General features: G+C 59.9%; 1 protein-coding gene and 1 long non-coding RNA gene across 2 annotated transcripts; one reads left to right on the top strand and one right to left on the bottom strand.

Annotated features, from left to right (window-relative positions):
• Positions 1 to 135: 135 nt before the first annotated feature.
• Positions 136 to 4039, bottom strand: LOC137466055 (uncharacterized). Its single transcript, XR_010994968.1, has 4 exons — positions 3885 to 4039; positions 3037 to 3112; positions 900 to 954; positions 136 to 169 (listed from the first exon to the last, which is right to left on the bottom strand). It is a non-coding gene; the product is annotated as an uncharacterized lncRNA (long non-coding RNA).
• Positions 4040 to 10726: 6687 nt separating this feature from the next.
• Positions 10727 to 15617, top strand: TMEM107 (transmembrane protein 107). Its single transcript, XM_068177977.1, has 3 exons — positions 10727 to 10819; positions 11455 to 11492; positions 15464 to 15617. Exons 1-3 carry the CDS (start codon positions 10742 to 10744, stop codon positions 15615 to 15617), a joined length of 270 nt encoding a protein of 89 aa, XP_068034078.1. The 5' UTR covers positions 10727 to 10741.
• Positions 15618 to 17337: the final 1720 nt, after the last annotated feature.

The raw sequence follows: 17337 nt of genomic DNA, 5'->3' as shown, positions 1-17337 counted from the left end.
CCTGGGCACACCTGGGACACCCGGGGTCACCTGGGCACACCTGGGCACACCCGGGGTCACCTGGGCACACCCGGGGTCACCTGGGCACACCTGGGCACACCTGGGACACCCGGGGACCGTTCCTGAACCTCCCTCCCCCACCTCGAAATCCTCCAGGGAGAACGTGCGCCTGCGGGCACACCCGGGGTCACCTGGGCACACCTGGGGACACCTGGGGACACCTGGGCACACCTGGGACACCCGGGGTCACCTGGGCACACCTGGGCACACCCGGGGTCACCTGGGCACACCTGGGCACACCTGGGGTCACCTGGGCACACCTGGGCACACCTGGGGACACCTGGGGTCACCTGGGCACACCCGGGGTCACCTGGGCACACCTGGGGTCACCTGGGCACACCTGAGAGCATCTGGGGACACCTGGAGGAACACCTGGACATGGGGAGGACACCTGAGCTGACACCTGCAGGAAAACCTGGGGACACCTGGAGGAACACCTGGGGACACCTGGGGACACCTGAGAGCATCTGGGGACACCTGGGGACACGTGGGCACACCTGGGGGACACCTGGACATGGGGAGGACACCTGAGCTGACACCTGCAGCGCCTGGGGACACCTGGGGTGACACCTGAGAGCATCTGGGGACACCTGGGCACACCTGGAGGAACATCTGGGGACATCTGGGGACACCTGAGAGCATCTGGGGACATCTGGGGACACCTGGAGGAACATCTGGGGACATCTGGGGACACCTGGGGACACCTGGAGGAACACCTGGAGGAACACCTGGGCACACCTGGGCACACGTGGGCACGCCTGCCCCCTCCCCCATCGTTCCCAGGGTTTTTTGGGGCCCCCCCGGTGCCCCTCCCCCCCCCCCCCATCACCCCCACTCACACGGGTGGGGGAGGGGCTGGCACCGCGCTGGGCTCCAGGGGCACCCGCCCGGCTCCTGGGGGGCACACGGGGGTCAGCGCCCCAAAAACGGACACGGGACACCCCAAAAACGGACACGGGACACCCCAAAACAGCCCGGGACCCCAAAAACAGCCCCCAAACAGCCCTGGCACCCCAAAAACAGCCCGGGACCCCCAAAAACGGACACGGGACAACCCCAAAACCAGCCCGGGACCCCAAAAACGGACACGGGACACCCCAAAAACAGCCCCCAAACAGCCCTGGCACCCCAAAACCAGCCCAGGACCCCAAAAACAGCCCAAAAAACAGCCCGGGACCCCAAAAAACAGCCCAAAAACAGCCCTGGCACCCCAAAAACGGACACGGGACACCCCAAAAACTGCCCAGGACCCCAAAAACAGCCCTGGCACCCCAAAAACAGACACGGGACACCCCAAAAACGGCCCTGGCACCCCAAAAAACGGACACGGGACACCCCAAAAACAGCCCCCAAACAGCCCGGGACCCCAAAACCAGCCCAAGACCCCAAAAAACGGACACGGGACACCCCAAAAACAGCCTGGGACCCCAAAAACAGCCCTGGCTCCCCAAAAATGGCCCTGGCACCCCAAAAAACAGCCCTGGCACCCCAAAAAACGGACACGGGACACCCCAAAAACGGCCCTGGCACCCCAAAAACGGACATGGGACACCCCAAAAACAGCCCCCCAAACAGCCCGGGACCCCTAAACCAGCCCGAGACCCCAAAAAACGGACACGGGACACCCCAAAAACAGCCTGGGACCCCAAAAACAGCCCTGGCACCCCAAAACCGCCCCAAGACACCCCAAAAACAGCCCAAAACCCGCCCGGGACCCCAAAACAGCCCTGGGTTCCTAGAAACACCCCTGGGACCCCAAAAAACACCTCCGAGACCCTCCAACACCCCCAGGACCCCCAAATCCCCTCATGGCACCCCAAAACCACCCCTGGAACCCCTGAACCCCCCAAATCCCCCCGGGACCCCCCCAAACCCCACTCAAATCCAGCCCAGGACCCCCTGAACCCCCCCAAATCCAGCCCAGGACCCCCTGGACCCCCCAAATCCCCCCAAGACCCCCTGAACCCCACTCAAATCCAGCCCAGGACCCCCTGAACCCCCCAAATCCCCCCAGGACCCCCCTGAACCCCCCCAAATCCAGCCCAGCACCCCCTGAACCCCCCCAAATCCAGCCCAGCACCCCCTGAACCCCCCCAAATCCAGCCCAGCACCCCCTGAACCCCCCCAAATCCCCCCAAGACCCCCTGAACCCCCCCAAATCCAGCCCAGGACCCCCTGAACCCCCCAAATCCCCCCAGGACCCCCCCAAACCCCACTCAAATCCAGCCCAGGACCCCCTGAACCCCCCAAATCCTCCAAGACCCCCTGAACCCCCCCAAATCCCCCCAAGACCCCCTGAACCCTCCCAAATCCAGCCCAGGACCCCCTGAACCCCCCAAATCCTCCAAGACCCCCTGAACCCCCCCAAATCCCCCCAAGACCCCCTGAACCCCCCCAAATCCAGCCCAGGACCCCCTGAACCCCCCAAATCCTCCCAAGACCCCCTGAACCCCCCAAATCCCCCCGGGGACCCCCAAACCCCACTCAAATCCAGCCCAGGACCCCCTGAACCCCCCCAAATCCAGCCCAGGACCCCCTGGACCCCCCCAAATCCCCCCGGGACCCCCCAAACCCCACAGATCCTCCCGGGACCCCCCAAACCCCACTCAAATCCAGCCCAGGACCCCCTGAACCCCCCAAATCCCCCCCAGCACCCCCTGAACCCCCCAAATCCCCCCAAGACCCCCTGAACCCCCCAAATCCCCCCAGGACCCCCCCAAATCCACCCCAGGACCCCCCAGTTTCCATCCTGCTCCTTCATGGGGACCCCAAATCCCCCCCAAGACCCCCTGAACCCCCCCAGAACCCCCCAAATCCCCCCTGAACCCCCCCAACCCTCTGAATCCTCCCCCCCAGGACCCCCCAATTTCCACCCAAACCCCAACCAAATCCCCGCCAAACCCCCCAAAACCCCCCCAGGCCTTCCTGAACCCCCCCAGGACCCCCCAAAATCCCCCAAACCCCCTCCCCCCATACCTGGCAGAGCCTTCCCGGGGGGCTCCGAGCCCTGGGGGTCCTTGCAGGGCACCCGCAGCGGGGGAGGCACCGAACTCTGGGGGGGGACACGGGCAGGGGTCACCCCAAAAATCCCAAATTGGGGAGGGGGACACGGGGAGGGGTCACCCCAAAAACCCCCAAATTGGGGAGGGGGACACGGGGAGGGGTCACCCCAAAAACCCCCAAATTGGGGAGGGGGACACAGGCAGGGGTCACCCCAAATTGGGGAGGGGGACAGGGGCAGGGGTCACCCCAAAAACCCCAAATTGGGGAGGGGGACACGGGGAGGGGGACACGGGCAGGGGTCACCCCAAAAACCCCAAATTGGGGAGGGGGACACGGGCAGGGGTCACCCCAAAAACCCCAAATTGGGGAGAGGGACACGGGCAGGGGTCACCCCAAAAACCCCAAATTGGGGAGGGGGACACGGGCAGGGGTCACCCCAAATTGGGGAGGGGGACACGGGCAGGGGTCACCCCAAAAACCCCAAATTGGGGAGGGGGACACGGGCAGGGGTCACCCCAAATTGGGGAGGGGGACAGGGGCAGGGGTCACCCCAAAAACCCCAAATTGGGGAGGAGGACATGGGCAGGGGTCACCCGAAATTGGGGGGGGACACGGGCAGAGTCACCCCAAATTGGGGAGGGGGACAGGGGCAGGAGTCACCCCAAAAACCCCCAAATTGGGGAGGGGGACACGGGCAGGGGTCACCCCAAAAACCCCAAATTGGGGAGGGGGACATGGGCAGGGCTCACCCCCAAATTGGGGAGGGGGACAGGGGCAGGGGTCACCCCCAAATTGGGGAGGGGGACAAAGGGGGGCATCACCTTGGTCAGGCTGGGGGCCACGTTCTCCTTCTGCGCCATCCTGGGGGGGCACCAAGGGTCAGGGGGTCCCCAAAATCCATCAGGGACCCCCCCAAATTCCAGCAGGGACCCCCAGAACCCATCAGGGATCCCCAAAATCCATCAGGGAACATCCAAAATCCAGCAGAGACCCCCCAAATTCCAGCAGGGATCCCCAAAATCCAGCAGGGGACACCCAAAATCCAGTAGGGAACACCTAAAATCCAGCAGGAACCCCCCAGAATCCATCGGGGAACCCCAAATCCACCAGGGACCCCCCTCAGGATCCCCCAAATCCCCTCAGAAACTCCCCCTAGGACCCCCCAGTTCCCCTCAGAACCCCCCAGTTCCACCCAGAACCCCCCAATCCCCCTCAGAAATCCCCTCAGGACCCCCCAGTTCCTTCAATATCTCCTCAGAATCCCCCAGCCCCCCTCAGAACCCCTCAGATCCCTCTGAAATTCCCTTAGGACCCCCCAGTTCCCTCAATATCTCCTCAGGACCACCCAATTCCCTCAAAAATCCCCTCAGGACCCCCAAATCCCCCTCAGAACCCCCCAGTTCCCTCAATATCTCCTCAGGACCCCCTGTTCCACTCAGGACCCCCCAGTACCCCCTCAGGACCCCCAAATTCCCTCAAACCCCCCCACCCAGTACCCCCAGTTCCCTCAATGCCCCCTCAGGACCCCCCAGTCCCCCTCAGAAACCCCCTCAGGATCCCCAGCTCCCTCAATATCTCCTCAGAACCCCCCAGTTCCACCCAGAACCCCCCAATCCCCCTCAGGAATCCCTTCAGGACCCCCTAATCCCCCTCAGAAATCCCCTCAGGACCCCCCAAGTCCCCTCAGAAATCCCCTCAGGACCCCCAATTCCCCATGAAAACCCTCAATACCCCCTCAGGACCCCCTAATCCCCCTCAGAAATCCCCTCAGGACCCCCAATTCCCCTCAGAAATCCCCTCAGGACCCCCTAATCCCCCTCAGAAATCCCCTCAGGACCCCCCAGTTCTGCACGAAAACCCTCAATACTCCCTCAGGACCCCCCAATTCCCCTCAGAAATCCCCTCCGGACCTCGCAGTTCCCCTCAGGACTCCCCAGTTCCCTTCGGGACCCCCCAATTCCCCTCAGAAATCCCCTCAGGCCCCCCTAATTCCTTTCGAAAACCCTCAATACTGCCTCAGGACCCCCCAATTCCCCATGAAAACCCTCAATACCTCCTCAGGACCCCCTAATCCCCCTCAGAAATCGCCTCAGGACCCCCCAATTCCCCATGAAAACCCTCAATACCCCCTCAGGACCCCCTAATCCCCCTCAGAAATCCCCTCAGGACCCCGCAGTTCCCCTCAGAAATCCCCTCAGGACCCCGCAGTTCCCCTCAGGACTCCCCAGTTCCCTTTGGGACCCCCCAATTCCCCTCAGAAATCCCCTCAGGACCCCCAGTTCCGCATGAAAAGCCTCAATACCGCCTCAGGACCCCCTAATCCCCCTCAGAAATCCCCTCAGGACCCCCTAATCCCCCTCAGAAATCCCCTCAGGACCCCCCAAGTCCCCTCAGAAATCCCCTCAGGACCCCCTAATCCCCCTCAGAAATCCCCTCCGGACCCCGCAGTTCCCCCTCAGGACTCCCCAGTTCCCTTCGGGACCCCCCAATTCCCCTCAGAAATGCCCTCAGGACCCCCAGTTCCACATGAAAACCCTCAATACCGCCTCAGGACCCCCTAATCCCCCTCAGAAATCCCCTCAGGACCCCCAATTCCCCTCAGAAATCCCCTCAGGACCCCCCAGTTCTGCACGAAAACCCTCAATACCCCCTCAGGACCCCCTAATCCCCCTCAGAAATCCCCTCCGGACCTCGCAGTTCCCCTCAGGACTCCCCAGTCCCCTTCGGGACCCCCCAGTTCCCCTCAGAAATCCCCTCAGGACCCCAATTCCCCATGAAAACCCTCAATACCCCCTCAGGACCTCCTAATCCCGCTCAGAAATCCCCTCAGGACCCCCCCAGATCCCCGCGGGACCCCCAAAAATCCCCCCTAAAACGCCCCAAATTTCCGCCCCTCACCCGCCGCCCGTCGCTGTCGCCGCCGCCGCTTCAAATTTCCCCCGCGCGCTCCCATTGGCCGCCGCCCGCGCGCGCCGCGCTCCCATTGGTCCGCCCCTCCGGCATCCACGCCCCCCAGGACGCGCGCCGCGCTCCCATTGGTGGCCGCCCCACGAACCCCCGCCTTCCCAGCGCGCGCTGCGCGCCCATTGGTCGGCACCACACGGAGCCACGCCCCTTTACGCGCGCCTTCGCCCCTCCCACCCGGCCGCTCCGCCCACCCGCGCGTGACTCGCCGCTGATTGGTCGCTGCGGGAGAGGGGGAGGGGGTGAGCGGTGAACGGCCAATCAGCGCGGGGGACGAGCGGTCACGTGGGGATGCGGCGGCCATTTTGTGCGCGGCCGTTCCGCCCGGCAACAGGGGCGGGGCCGAGAGGGCCGGCGGCCAATCAGAGAGCGGGGGAGCCGCGGGAGACCAGTACGGACCAGTACGGACCAGTATAGACCAGTACGGACCAGTATAGACCAGTACGGACCAGTACGGACCAGTATGGACCAGTATTGACCAGTACGGACCAGTATGGACCAGTATAGACCAGTATGGACCAGTGTGGACCAGTATAGAACAGTATGGACCAGTGTGGGCCGCTACGGACCAGTATGGACCAGTATAGACCAGTACGGACCAGTGTGGACCAGTATAGACCAGTACAGACCAGTACGGATCAGTATGGACCAGTACGGACCAGTATGGACCAGTATAGACCAGTATGGACCAGTGTGGACCAGTATAGAACAGTATGGACCAGTGTGGGCCGCTACGGACCAGTATGGACCAGTATAGACCAGTACGGACCAGTGTGGACCAGTATAGACCAGTATGGACCAGTGTGTGCCGCTACGGACCAGGACAGACCAGTACGGATCAGTACAGACCAGTATGGACCAGTATAGACCAGTATGGACCAGTGTGGGCTGCTACAGACCAGTACAGACCAGTACAGACCAGTGTGGACCAGTATAGACCAGTATGGACCAGTGTGGACCAGTATGGACCAGTATAGACCAGTACGGACCAGTACAGACCAGTACGGACCAGTATGGACCAGTGTGGGCTGCTACGGACCAGTATGGACCAGTATAGACCAGTATAGACCAGTATGGACCAGTGTGGGCCGCTACGGACCAGTATGGACCAGTATGGACTAGTACGGACCAGTATGGACCAGTATAGACCAGTACAGACCAGTACGGATCAGTATGGACCAGTACGGACCAGTATGGACCAGTATAGACCAGTACGGACCAGTATGGACCAGTGTGGACCGCTACGGACCAGTACGGACCAGTATGGACCAGTATAGACCAGTATGGACCAGTGTGGACCAGTATAGACCAGTATGGACCAGTGTGGGCCGCTACGGACCAGTAAAATGCAGTTTTGGCCACCATAAATGCTGCAAATCGTTATGGACCAGTATAGACCAGTATGCACCAGTATGGGCTACTATGGACCAGTTCAAACCAGTACAGATAAGCATAAACCAGTGCAAGGCAGGGCAGTTTAGTACAAACCAGTACAAACCAGTACAAACCAGTACAGGCCTCTGTGGCCCAGCCCAGTACAAACCAGTCCAGCCCAGTATAACCCAGCCCACCCCAGTACAAACCAGTCCAGCCCAGTACAAACCAGTCCAGCCCAGTACAAACCAGTCCAGCCCAGTATAACCCAGTCCAGCCCAGTACAAACCAGTCCAGCCCAGTATAACCCAGTCCAGCCCAGTACAAACCAGTCCAGCCCAGTATAACCCAGTCCAGCCCAGTATAACCCAGTCCAGCCCAGTACAAACCAGTCCAGCCCAGTATAAACCAGTCCAGCCCAGTACAAACCAGTCCAGCCCAGTATAACCCAGTCCAGCCCAGTACAAACCAGTCCAGCCCAGTACAAACCAGTACAGCCCAGTACAAACCAGTACAAACCAGTCTGGCCCAGTATAAACCAGTACAGCCCAGTACAAACCAGTCCAGCCCAGTATAGCCCAGTCCAGCCCAGTACAAACCAGTACAAACCAGTCTGGCCCAGTATAAACCAGTACAGCCCAGTACAAACCAGTCCAGCCCAGTATAGCCCAGTCCAGCCCAGTACAAACCAGTCCAGCCCAGTATAACCCAGTCCAGCCCAGTATAACCCAGTCCAGCCCAGTATAGCCCAGTCCAGCCCAGTACAAACCAGTCCAGCCCAGTATAACCCAGTCCAGCCCAGTACAAACCAGTCCAGCCCAGTACAAACCAGTCCAGCCCAGTATAACCCAGTCCAGCCCAGTACAAACCAGTACAAACCAGTCCGGCCCAGTATAAACCAGTACAGCCCAGTACAAACCAGTCCAGCCCAGTATAACCCAGTCCAGCCCAGTATAACCCAGTCCAGCCCAGTATAAACCAGTCCAGCCCAGTACAAACCAGTCCAGCCCAGTATAACCCAGTCCGGCCCAGTACAAACCAGTCCAGCCCAGTATAAACCAGTCCATCCCAGTACAAACCAGTCCAGCCCAGTATAACCCAGTCCAGCCCAGTATAACCCAGTCCAGCCCAGTACAAACCAGTCCAGCCCAGTATAAACCAGTCCAGCCCAGTACAAACCAGTACAAACCAGTCCGGCCCAGTATAAACCAGTACAGCCCAGTACAAACCAGTCCAGCCCAGTATAACCCAGTCCAGCCCAGTATAAACCAGTCCAGCCCAGTACAAACCAGTCCAGCCCAGTATAACCCAGTCCGGCCCAGTACAAACCAGTCCAGCCCAGTACAAACCAGTCCAGCCCAGTATAAACCAGTCCAGCCCAGTATAACCCAGTCCAGCCCAGTACAAACCAGTCTGCCCCAGTATAACCCAGTCCAGCCCAGTATAACCCAGTCCAGCCCAGTATACACCAGTCCAGCCCAGTATAACCCAGTCCAGCCCAGTATACACCAGTCCAGCCCAGTATAAACCAGTCCAGCCCAGTATAACCCAGTCCAGCCCAGTACAAACCAGTCCAGCCCAGTATAAACCAGTCCAGCCCAGTACAAACCAGTCCAGCCCAGTACAAACCAGTCCAGCCCAGTATAAACCAGTCCAGCCCAGTACAAACCAGTACAAACCAGTCTGGCCCAGTATAAACCAGTACAGCCCAGTACAAACCAGCCCAGCCCAGTACAAACCAGTACAGCCCAGTATAACCCAGCCCACCCCAGTACAAACCAGTCCAGCCCAGTACAAACCAGTCCATCCCAGTACAAACCAGTCCAGCCCAGTATAACCCAGTCCAGCCCAGTATACACCAGTCCAGCCCAGTATAACCCAGTCCAGCCCAGTATACACCAGTCCAGCCCAGTATAAACCAGTCCAGCCCAGTATAAACCAGTCCAGCCCAGTACAAACCAGTCCAGCCCAGTATAAACCAGTCCAGCCCAGTACAAACCAGTCCAGCCCAGTATAAACCAGTCCAGCCCACTATAACCCAGCCCAGCCCAGTACAAACCAGTCCAGCCCAGTATAACCCAGTCCAGCCCAGTACAAACCAGTCCAGCCCAGTACAAACCAGTCCAGCCCAGTATAACCCAGTCCAGCCCAGTACAAACCAGTCCAGCCCAGTATAACCCAGTCCAGCCCAGTATACACCAGTCCAGCCCAGTACAAACCAGTCCAGCCCAGTATAACCCAGTCCAGCCCAGTACAAACCAGTCCAGCCCAGTATAGCCCAGTCCAGCCCAGTATAACCCAGTCCAGCCCAGTACAAACCAGTCCAGCCCAGTACAAACCAGTCCAGCCCAGTATAAACCAGTCCAGCCCAGTACAAACCAGTCCAGCCCAGTATAACCCAGTCCAGCCAGTACAAACCAGTCCATCCCAGTACAAACCAGTCCATCCCAGTACAAACCAGTCCAGCCCAGTACAAACCAGTCCAGCCCAGTATAACCCAGCCCACCCCAGTACAAACCAGTCCAGCCCAGTACAAACCAGTACAGCCCAGTACAAACCAGTCTGCCCCAGTATAACCCAGTCCAGCCCAGTATAACCCAGTCCAGCCCAGTACAAACCAGCCCAGCCCAGTATAAACCAGTATAACCCAGTCCAGCCCAGTATAACCCAGTCCAGCCCAGTATAACCCAGTATAAACCAGTCCACCCCAGTATCCCCATCCCAGTCTCCGGGAAGGGGCGTGGCCACACACACACACCCAGGGGGCGTGGCCTGTGCCACGGGCGCGGTGCGTGCGTGGCGGTGGGCGTGGCCCCCCGCGGTGGGCGTGGCCTCGGCCGTTGCCGCGGTAACGGCGGCGCGCGGGGCGGGGGAGGGGGGAGGGGAAGGAACGCGGGGTCCCCGGGGTGGGGGAGGGGTCCCGGGGGTGAGGGAGGGGTCCCGGGGGTGGGGGAGGGGTCCCGGGGTGGGGGAGGGGTCCCGGGGGTCCCGCTCTGGGCGTTGTGGGGGGGGAAGGGAGGGAACGCGTGGGGTGGGGGAGGGGCCAAAAGAGGGGGGAGGGGGCGGGGGGCGGGGCGGAGGGGGAGGGGTGTCCCCCGGGGGGGGAATGGGAGGGGCTAAGGGGTTTGGGGCGGGGCCAAAGGGGTGGGGGAGGGGCCGGGAATGAGGGGGTTCCCCATGGTGGGGGGGAGGGGATCCCCGTGGGCGGAGCCGTTTCTGTGAGGAGGGGGCGGGGCTCGGGGGGGTCCCGGGGTGGGGGAGGGGCGGTGCCAGCCCCTCCCCCTGCCCCTTGGCCCCGCCCCCCAGCCCCTTGGCCCCGCCCCCAGCCTCGTTCCCGCAGATGGCGCCGCGGCCGCTGCTGCCCGGGCGGTTCCTGGCGATGGCGGCGCACCTGGGAATGCTAATGAGGATGGGCGGGGTCAGGGGCGGGGCCTAACGGGGTGGGGCACCTGGAATGCTAATGAGGATGGGCGGGGTCAGGGGCGGGGCCTAACGGGGTGGGGCACATGGGAATGCTAATGAGGATGGGCGGGGTCAGGGGCGGGGCCTAACGGGGTGGGGCACATGGGAATGCTAATGAGGCTGGGCGGGGTCAGGGGCGGGGCCTAACGGGGAGGGGAAGTTGGGAATGCTAATGAGGATGGGTGGGGTTAGGGGCGGGGCCTAACGGGGTGGGGCACCTGGGAATGCTAATGGGGGTGGGCGGGGTCAGGGGCGGGGCTAAGGGGCGGGGCAAATGGGGAATGCTAATGAGGATGGGCGGGGCTAAAGGGGGAGGGGTAAATGGGAATGCTAATTAGGATGGGCGGGGTCAGGGGCGGGGCCTAACGGGGAGGGGAAGTTGGGAATGCTAATGAGGATGGGCGGGGCTAAAGGGGGAGGGGTAAATGGGAATGCTAATGAGGAAGAGCTGGGTCGGGGCTAAGGGGGCGGGGCAAATGAAAATGCTAATGAGGATGGGCGGGGTCAGGGGCGGGGGCTAAGGGGAGGGGGAGGGTCGGGGATGCAGGGTGGGCGTGGCCGGGTCTGACCCCGCCCCTTTTGCCCCCCCAGGACCCCCCCTGCCTCCCCTCGGGGGATCTGGAGCCCGGGTGAGTGAAACCAGTGCGAACCAGTTTGGCACCAGTTTGGCACCAGTACAGCCCTGGGCCCTCCCAGTTTGGCACCGGGGCCCTCCCCAGTGCTCCCAGTACAGCCCAGTACAGCCCAGTGCTCCCAGTACAGCCCAGGGCCCTCCCAGTTTGGCACCAGGGCCCTCCCAATGCTCCCAGTACGGCCCCAGTATGGCCTAGTGCTCCCAGTTTGGCACCAGTTTGGCACCAGTACAGCCCTGGGCCCTCCCAGTTTGGCACCAGGGCCCTCCCCAGTGCTCCCAGTATGGCCCCAGTACGGCCCAGTACAGCCCAGTGCTCCCAGTACAGCCCAGGGCCCTCCCAGTTTGGCACCAGGGCCCTCCCCAGTGCTCCCAGTATGGCCCCAGTACGGCCCAGTACAGCCCAGTACAGCCCAGTGCTCCCAGTAAGGCCCAGTGCTCCCAGTTTGGCACCAGTTTGGCACCAGTACAGCCCAGGGCCCTCCCAGTTTGGCACCAGGGCCCTCCCAGTGCTCCCAGTATGGCCCCAGTACAGCCCAGTACAGCCCAGTACAGCCCAGTATGGCCCAGTGCTCCCAGTATGGCCCAATGCTCCCAGTTTGGCACCAGTTTGGCACCAGTACAGCCCAGGGCCCTCCCAGTTTGGCACCGGGGCCCTCCCAGTGCTCCCAGTACGGCCCAGTACAGCCCAGTGCTCCCAGTATGGCCCAGTGCTCCCAGTACAGCCCAGGGCCCTCCCAGTTTGGCACCAGGGCCCTCCCAGTGCTCCCAGTATGGCCCCAGTACAGCCCAGTACAGCCCAGTGCAGCCCAGTACACCCAGTTTGGCACCAGGGCCCTCCCAGTGCTCCCAGTATGGCCCCAGTACAGCCCAGTGCTCCCAGTACAGCCCAGTGCTCCCAGTTTGGCACCAGTGCAGCCCAGTGTGCTCCCAGTATCCCCCAGTGCCCTCCCAGTGCTCCCAGTTTGGCCCCAGTATCCCCCAGTGCCCTCCCAGTATGGCCCCAGTACAGCCCAGTGCCCTCCCAGTGCTCCCAGTACAGCCCAGTATCCCCCAGTGCCCTCCCAGTGCTCCCAGTATGGCCCAGTGCCCTCCCAGTATGGCACCAGTGCGCTCCCAGTACAGCCCAGTGCCCTCCCAGTGCTCCCAGTATGGCCCCAGTGCCCTCCCAGTGCTCCCAGTATGGCCCCAGTACAGCCCAGTGCCCTCCCAGTACAGCCCAGTATGGCCCCAGTGCCCTCCCAGTATCCCCCAGTATCCCCCAGTGCCCTCCCAGTGCTCCCAGTATGGCCCCAGTACAGAACCAGTACAGCCCAGTGCTCCCAGTTTGGCCCCAGTACAGCCCAGTGCCCTCCCAGTACAGCCCAGTATGGCCCCAGTACAGAACCAGTGCTCCCAGTTTGGCCCCAGTATGGCCCCAGTATCCCCCAGTGCCCTCCCAGTGCTCCCAGTATGGCCCCAGTATCCCCCAGTGCCCTCCCAGTATGGCCCCAGTACAGCCCAGTGCCCTCCCAGTGCTCCCAGTACAGCCCAGTATCCCCCAGTGCCCTCCCAGTGCTCCCAGTATGGCCCAGTGCCCTCCCAGTATGGCCCAGTGCCCTCCCAGTATGGCCCCAGTACAGAACCAGTGCTCCCAGTTTGTCCCCAGTATCCCCCAGTATCCCCCAGTGCCCTCCCAGTGCTCCCAGTTTGGCCCCAGTACAGCCCAGTGCCCTCCCAGTACAGCCCAGTATGGCCCAGTACAGAACCAGTGCTCCCAGTTTGGCCCCAGTATAGCCCCAGTATCCCCCAGTGCCCTCCCAGTGCTCCCAGTATGGCCCCAGTACAGAACCAGTACAGCCCAGTGCTCCCAGTTTGGCCCCAGTACAGCCCAGTGCCCTCCCAGTACAGCCCAGTATGGCCCCAGTACAGAACCAGTGCTCCCAGTACAGCCCAGTATGGCCCCAGTGCCCTCCCAGTATTCCCCAGTGCCCTCCCAGTGCTCCCAGTATGGCCCAGTGCCCTCCCAGTATGGCACCAGTGCCCTCCCAGTGCTCCCAGTTTGGCCCCAGTATGGCCCCAGTATCCCCCAGTGCCCTCCCAGTGCTCCCAGTATGGCCCAGTGCCCTCCCAGTATGGCACCAGTGCCCTCCCAGTGCTCCCAGTTTGGCCCCAGTACCGCCCAGTGCCCTCCCAGTACAGCCCAGTATGGCCCCAGTGCCCTCCCAGTGCTCCCAGTATGGCCCCAGTGCCCTCCCAGTGCTCCCAGTATGGCCCCAGTGCCCTCCCAGTACAGCCCAGTGCCCTCCCAATGCCCTCCCAGTATCCCCCAGTATCCCCCAGTGCCCTCCCAGTGCTCCCACGAGGGTCCCTGGAGGCGATTCTGGGGTTTTGGGGGGATTTTTGGGGATTTTGGGGTTTTTTGGGGGGGATTTTGGGGTTTTTTTGGGGGGGGAATTTGTGGTTTTTTGGGGGGATATTTGGGGGCATTTTGGGGGGGATTTGGGGGTTTTTGGGGGGAATTTTGGGGAGGATTTTGGGGGTTTTGGGTGGGGGGATTTTGGGGAGGATTTGGGGGGATTTGGGTTTTTGGGGGGGGGTTGGGGGGAATTTGAGGGGATTTTGGGGGTTTTGGGTGGGGGGATTTTGGGGTTCTTTTTGGGGGGAATTTGAGTCTTTTTGGGGGGGATTTTTTTGGGGGGAATTTGGGGTTTTGAGGGGATTTTGGGGGGGTTTGGTGGGCAATTTGAGGGGATTTTGGGGGTTCTGGGTAGGGGGATTTTGGGGGAGTTTGGGGGGATTTGGGGAGGATTTGGCGGGATTTGGGGGGGATTTTGGGGTTTTTTTTGGGAGGGAATTTGAGTTTTTTTGGGGAGGATTTGGCGGGATTTGGGGGGGATTTTGGGTTTTTTTTTTTGGGGGGGAATTTGAGTTTTTTTGGGGGCATTTTGGGGGGAAATTGGGGGTTTTGGGGGGATTTTTGGGGGCATTTTGGGAAGATTTTTGGGATTTTTTGGGGGGGATTTTTGGTTTTTTTGGGGGGAATTTTGGGGAATTTTTGGGGGGGATTTTTGAGTTTTTTGGGGGGGGATATGGGGAGGATTTGGGGGGAATTTGGGGGTTTTTGGCGGGGTGGGGGTTTTTGGGGGGATTTTGGGGAGGATTTGGGGGGATTTGGGTTTTTGGGGGGATTTTTGGGGAGATTTTTGGGGGGATTTTGGGGGGGGATTTTTGGGGGGAATTGGGGGTTTTGGGTGGGGGGATTTTGGGGAAGATTTGGGGAGGATTTGGGGGGATTTGGGGTTTTTTGGGGGGGATTTTGGTTTTTTTTTTGTGGGGAATTTGTGTTTTTTTGGGGGGGGATTTTTGGGGGCCTTTTGGGGGGAATTTGGGGTTTTTGGGGGATTTTTAGGGGCATTTTGGGGTTTTTGGGGGGGATTTTTGGGGGATTTTGGGGGGATTTTGGGGATTTTGGGTGGGGGATTTTTGGGGAGGATTTGGGGGGATTTGGGGTTTTGGGGGGGATTTTTGGTTTTTTTTTTTTGGGGGGGAATTTGAGTTTTTTGGGGGGATTTTGGGGAGGATTTGGGTTTTTGGGGGGGATTTTTGGGGGGATTTTGGGGATTTTGGGTGGGGGGATTTTGGGGAAGATTTGGGGTTTTTGGGGGGGATTTTTGGGGGATTTTGAGGGGATTTTGGGGGTTTTGGGTGGGAGGATTTTGGGAAATTTGGGGGGATTTGGGGAGGATTTGGGGGGATTTGGGGTTTTTTGGGAGGGATTTTGGTTTTTTTTTTGTGGGGAATTTGTGTTTTTTTGGGGGGGATTTTTGGGGGCATTTTGGGGGTTTTGGGGGGGTTTTGGGGGGGTTTTGGGGGGATTTTTGGGATTTTCAGGAGGATTTTGGGGCGGATTTTTGGGGAGGATTTTGGTTTTTTTTTTTTTTTTTGGCTTTTTCCTGACCCCCCCCCCCCCCGCTTTTCCCCCCGCAGGTTTTGGGGGGCCCTCGGGGGGTCCCTGGCGCTGCTCGGGGTCGAATTCCTGGGGTTCTTCTCGGGGGTCTCCATGTTCCACCCGGGACAGAGCCTGGCCTGTATCCTGGGGGACCCCAAAAACGGGGGGGGACCCCGAAAACGGGGGGGCTGATCCCGGGATTTTGGGGGATTTGGGGAAATTTGGGGGATTTTAGGGGAAATTTGGGGGATTTGAGGGGAAATTTGGGGGATTTTAGGGGGATTTGGGGGGGATTTTGGGGGATTTGGGGAGGAATTTGGGGGATTTTAGGGGGGATTTGGGGGGATTTAGGAGGGAATTTGGGGGATTTTGGGAAATTTGGGGATTTGGGGAGGAATTTGGGGGATTTGGGGGGATTTAGGAGGGAATTTGGGGGGATTTTGGGAAATTTGGGGGATTTTAGGGGGAATTTGGGGGATTTTGGGGATTTGGGGAGGAATTTGGGGGATTTTAGGGGGGATTTTGGGGGGATTTAGGAGGGAATTTGGGGGATTTTGGGAAATTTGGGGGATTTGGGGGATTTTAGGGGGGATTTGGGGGATTTGGGGGATTTGGGGAGGAATTTGGGGGATTAGAGGGGAAATTTGGGGGATTTTAGGGGGATTTGGGGGGGATTTTGGGGATTTGGGGAGGAATTTGGGGGGATTTAGGAGGGAATTTGGGGGATTTTGGGAAATTTGGGGGATTTTTGGGGATTTTGGGGGGGATTTTTGGGGATTTAGGAGGGAATTTGGGGGGTTTTGGGGGATTTGGGGGATTTGGGGAGGAATTTGGGGGATTTTAGGGGAAATTTGGGGGATTTTAGGGGAAATTTGGGGGATTTTGGGGGATTTGGGGGATTTTAGGGGGATTTGGGGAAGAATTTGGGGGATTTGGGGAGGAATTTGGGGGATTTGGGGGATTTAGGAGGGAATTTGGGGGGATTTTGGGAAATTTGGGGGATTTTAGGGGGGATTTGGGGGATTTTGGGGAATTTGGGGAGGAATTTGGGGGATTTTAGGGGAAATTTGGGGATTTGGGGGGATTTTAGGGGGATTTGGGGAGGAATTTGGGGATTTTAGGGGGGATTTGGGGGATTTAGGAGGGAATTTGGGGGATTTTGGGAAATTTGGGGGGATTTTTCGGGATTTTGGGGGGGGATTTTTGGGGATTTAGGAGGGAATTTGGGGATTAGAGGGGAAATTTGGGGGATTTTAGGGGGATTTGGGGGGATTTTGGGAAATTTGGGGGATTTTAGGGGGATTTGGGGGGATTTGGGGAAATTTGGGGGATTTTAGGGGGGATTTGGGCAGAATTTGGGGGGATTTTGGGAAATTTGGGGGATTTTTGGGATTTTGGGGGGGATTTTGGGGATTTAGGAGGGAATTTGGGCGATTTGGGGAGATTTGGGGGGATTTTGGAGGATTAGAGGGGAAATTAGGAGGATTTTAGGGGGGATTGGGGCGGAATTTGGGGATTTTGGGAAATTTGGGGGGATTATTGGGGATTTAGGGGGAATTTGGGGGTTTTGAGGGAGATTTGGGGGGGATTTGGGGGGATTTGGGGGCGATTTATGAGGGAATTTGGGGATTTGGGGAGATTTTGGGGGATTTGGGGGGATTTAGGAGGGAATTTGGGGGATTTAGGGAGATTTGGGTAGATTTTGGGGGATTTGGGGGGGAATTTGGGGGGATTAGGGGGAATTTGGGGGGTTTTAGGGGGGATTTGGGGGGGATTTGGGGGGATTTGGGGGATTTGGGGGGATTTTGGGGGATTAGAGGGGAAATTTGGGGGATTTGGGGGGGATTTAGGGGGGAATTTGTGGTTTTGAGGGAGATTTGGGGGGGTTTTGGGGATTTGGGGAGGAATTTGG

The sequence above is a fragment of the Anomalospiza imberbis genome, unplaced genomic scaffold (genome assembly GCF_031753505.1).
Source record: "Anomalospiza imberbis isolate Cuckoo-Finch-1a 21T00152 unplaced genomic scaffold, ASM3175350v1 scaffold_1313, whole genome shotgun sequence".
Taxonomy (NCBI): Eukaryota; Metazoa; Chordata; class Aves; order Passeriformes; family Viduidae; genus Anomalospiza; species Anomalospiza imberbis.
Note: the sequence above shows the minus strand (reverse complement) of the source record. Positions and strands in the feature narration are given on the sequence as shown.

Bases quoted from the DNA above. Each gene is read 5' to 3' on its own strand.
- TMEM107 (XM_068177977.1), top strand. From the start codon at position 10,742: ATGGCGCCGCGGCCGCTGCTGCCCGGGCGGTTCCTGGCGATGGCGGCG. The intron at 10,820-11,454 runs GTCAGGGGCGGG...TTGCCCCCCCAG, and splicing joins TGCTAATGAGGATGGGCGGG to GACCCCCCCTGCCTCCCCTC. The intron at 11,493-15,463 runs GTGAGTGAAACC...TTCCCCCCGCAG, and splicing joins TCGGGGGATCTGGAGCCCGG to GTTTTGGGGGGCCCTCGGGG.